General features: G+C 34.3%; 1 protein-coding gene across 1 annotated transcript; it reads right to left on the reverse strand.

The window, feature by feature from the left end:
* Positions 1-62: 62 nt before the first annotated feature.
* Positions 63-3,187, reverse strand: LOC128677553 (pupal cuticle protein 36a-like). The gene is made up of 4 exons (XM_053758494.1): positions 3,115-3,187; positions 1,829-2,340; positions 1,340-1,470; positions 63-434 (listed from the first exon to the last, which is right to left on the reverse strand). Exons 1-4 carry the CDS (start codon positions 3,121-3,123, stop codon positions 124-126), a joined length of 963 nt encoding a protein of 320 aa, XP_053614469.1. The 5' UTR covers positions 3,124-3,187; the 3' UTR covers positions 63-123.

Consider the following 3,187-nt stretch of genomic DNA (forward strand, 5'->3'; position numbering starts at 1 on the left):
TAAATTAAAAGGAAGTAATCATTAAAAAAAAAAACTCGAAACATTATTTTCAAATAAGCGACAATAATAATTTATTAATTCAAAAAGGAAGCTATTTAAAATCTGTATCCTTCACGGCCATTATCACGTGGACTGTCGACTCCTGCTACCGAAGACATTGGCATTCCTCTGGTTCACTGGAGGCAAGTACCGGTTACTGACACCTGATCCAGATCTTCCAGCTTGGCCGAAAGATGGACTCCCAACTGAACCTTGGCCAATAGATCCATCATTTCCTTGGTACCGTCCTCCATTGCCCAATCTGGCGTTTCCTTGGCTGCGGAAAGCGGCGTTGACTGTTACGGAATCATCAGAGGGAAAATCGTTTTGGGAATATTGATTTTGAGAGTTGAACCCAGCGTATTCTTCGTTGTATGAAGCTTCCTTGTAAGAACCTGGAATGTAATGTTACAATATTAATTAATATTTTTTAATAGAGGACTGGTATGCACTTTCTGATTACTTCGCTACATTACGGTCACTCCTGAGTCTTTACGTTTGAGTAGAGTTACGTTTCTTAAAAAATATCTATGTAAGAATTCTTGAATTATACAATACTAGCTGTGCCACGAGGCTTCACTCCTGTGAGAATTTCGGGATAAAAATTACCCGAAAGCGGAACAAAAAATGAAAGCGCGCAAAAACAGAACTACATACAGGTAGTAAGAATAAGATCATGTATCATTTTGTGTCATTCAGTTTCCACTATGTATTCGTATTGCCTTGTCACTATAGAGTATGATGTATCAAAATGTTATTATTATTATATAATATTATTTTATACTTATTGTCTTTATTTACTTCCATAAATAAACTTTCTTTGATCATTTTAACAAATGCTAATAGCGTATAAGTATATGTCAAACTAATTACAGTCGACACATCCGTTGAAGATGTATATATAATATATATCTTCAGCGGTTGAGTCGACTGTAATTAGTTTGAAATGCCCGTCCAAGTATCCATGTATCTATCTGTTTAACCATAGTTTCTAAACGGACGAACTAATTTTATTTATCAAGAGTACTTTAGCCATAATTCAATGTCGGATATTTTAGAATAATTCAATTGTTTTAATGAGATTTGGTAGTAAATAATTCTTGTAACATGAATAGTAACACTATTCTGACGTGAAGGGTAGTTAAAATCGATTATTATTATCAATTAATTAACTTAAGAACTTTGTACTTGTCGGTGGAGCATTTTCCATCTAATTCTGTGCCTCGGCTATCGATTTCACCTCCCTATATATTCCTGTATATCCCTATATATAAAATTAATTAAAACTCATGAAACCCACCATCATCATAGATGCCTGCTGCTTCATCTCTAGCGTTCTGCTCCAGAGCCTTCAAGATCTCCTCCGGGATGGGGTGAGGGGTGGGAAGATGGTCACCTTCTGGAACGAAACCATTCTGGCCGGCTGTATACCTGAAAATTATGTAATAAAAATGAAGTAATAATTATATTTTTTTGGTATACTTGTCAATATTTTTTTCAACAAAACATCAGGAATAATTCGAGAAAGGAACTTGTTTGAAACCTTTACATCAATCCAGATTGAGGTCGCGTATGATCATTTAGATAAACTAATTTGCTAATTTCAACTTAATTAACTAAGCTTCTCAAATTTCTCGAAGTCCTGAATCAGAAGTGTGCATCAAATGTAATTGCATATTCGAAATTGAAGTTTTCGAAGAAGAAGCAATTGAATGAATGCCTACTAAAGATTTGTTTACTTTAAATACAGTATCTAAAGATAATAAAAAAGGTAGGTATGATTGCTAACCTTATAGTGTAAACTTGACCATCATCACCAGTGTAAGAATAGCCTCCTTGAGCCTCAACACCGTTAGTGGCTACGCCATTTTCTTCAGCAGTAATACCATTCTCTGTTTCGTAAGCATACGAATAAGTTTCTCCATCATTGGAGTTGTCTTGGCGAAGAATAGCCGCGTTCTTCTCGAAGACAGCCTGGGGTCTTTCAGGGCGGTTTACGTAGTTCACATTATAATCTTCGTTTTGGGCGAAACCATTTGCACCCTGGGCGAATCCATTTCCATTCTGGTCATAGTCATTTGCATTCTGGGCAAAAGCGTTTCCGTTCTGGGCGAAACCATTGTTTCTGACGTAGTTTTGGTCTCCACCGAAGTTCTGCGGGCCAGAACCTCTGAACTGAGGAGATGAGGCTGGGGCTTGTAAAAAGTTAGATCCTCCTGACGATTGAGCATGAGAGGGAGGGAGGTACGTCTTGTCCAATTTGGCGCCATGGGCAAAAGTGACTGCCGCCAAAACGATTAGCTGGAACAACATTTGTGAATACAATTATTTTTATACACAAGATATATTTCCGAATAAATCTATTTGATAATAAAAAGGTAATTACTAGATCTTCTGACTTAAATAAGCAATAAAAGAAATAAGCTATTGATGAAGTAATTTTGTATCACGTCTAGATGAATATAATCTCATATTAATATTAATAAAATAATAGATCAGTGTTATGATTATATGCTAACCATAATGATAATAAGATTTATGATACCTATACATTAAATAAAAGCATGTAATGTTCTTGCGTTTTTGCAAGGTATTTGAAAGGTTTGTTACACAGTATCTATGTAATTTAGAGGTCATTAATAACACCATATGCTTCTATAAAGAATAAGGCAATGAATTTTTTTTTACAATGTACTTAATGACTTCATTAATTACGTATCAAGTGTACAACGTAACTACTTGATTGCGCTAAAATACTAAACTGAATAGATACTAAATTGGATCAGTTGGAAGATTTTTTGTTTCATAATTCTTGTAATTTAAAAATCAGTAATAGTAAAATAAGAGAATTATGTTTATATTAAATTATTACCTAAAGCAAGTTAATCTAGCTAACTCATGATCTAAAGGGCTAGGAATTTACATCTAAAGAGAGAACTCTTTAGATTTTAAAGTAATTTAATTTTTATGAAATCGTAAACATCGAAGTATTTCACCCACTTTTAAAAAAAAATACTTTTTGTAACCTCCATTGAATTATTACTAATACAATCCTATATGAGTGCGTTAACTCACCAAACTCATTTCGTAATGTGTATTTCACTCCACCTCCTCAAATGGCAGATGAGTGTGAACTGATAACGCACTA

This window comes from Plodia interpunctella, chromosome 18, assembly GCF_027563975.2.
Source record: "Plodia interpunctella isolate USDA-ARS_2022_Savannah chromosome 18, ilPloInte3.2, whole genome shotgun sequence".
Classification (NCBI taxonomy): Eukaryota; Metazoa; Arthropoda; class Insecta; order Lepidoptera; family Pyralidae; genus Plodia; species Plodia interpunctella.

Bases quoted from the DNA above. Each gene is read 5' to 3' on its own strand.
- LOC128677553 (XM_053758494.1), bottom strand. The intron at 1,471-1,828 runs GTTAGCAATCAT...CATAATTTTCAG, and splicing joins GGTCAAGTTTACACTATAAG to GTATACAGCCGGCCAGAATG. The intron at 435-1,339 runs GTGGGTTTCATG...ATTACATTCCAG, and splicing joins AGCAGGCATCTATGATGATG to GTTCTTACAAGGAAGCTTCA.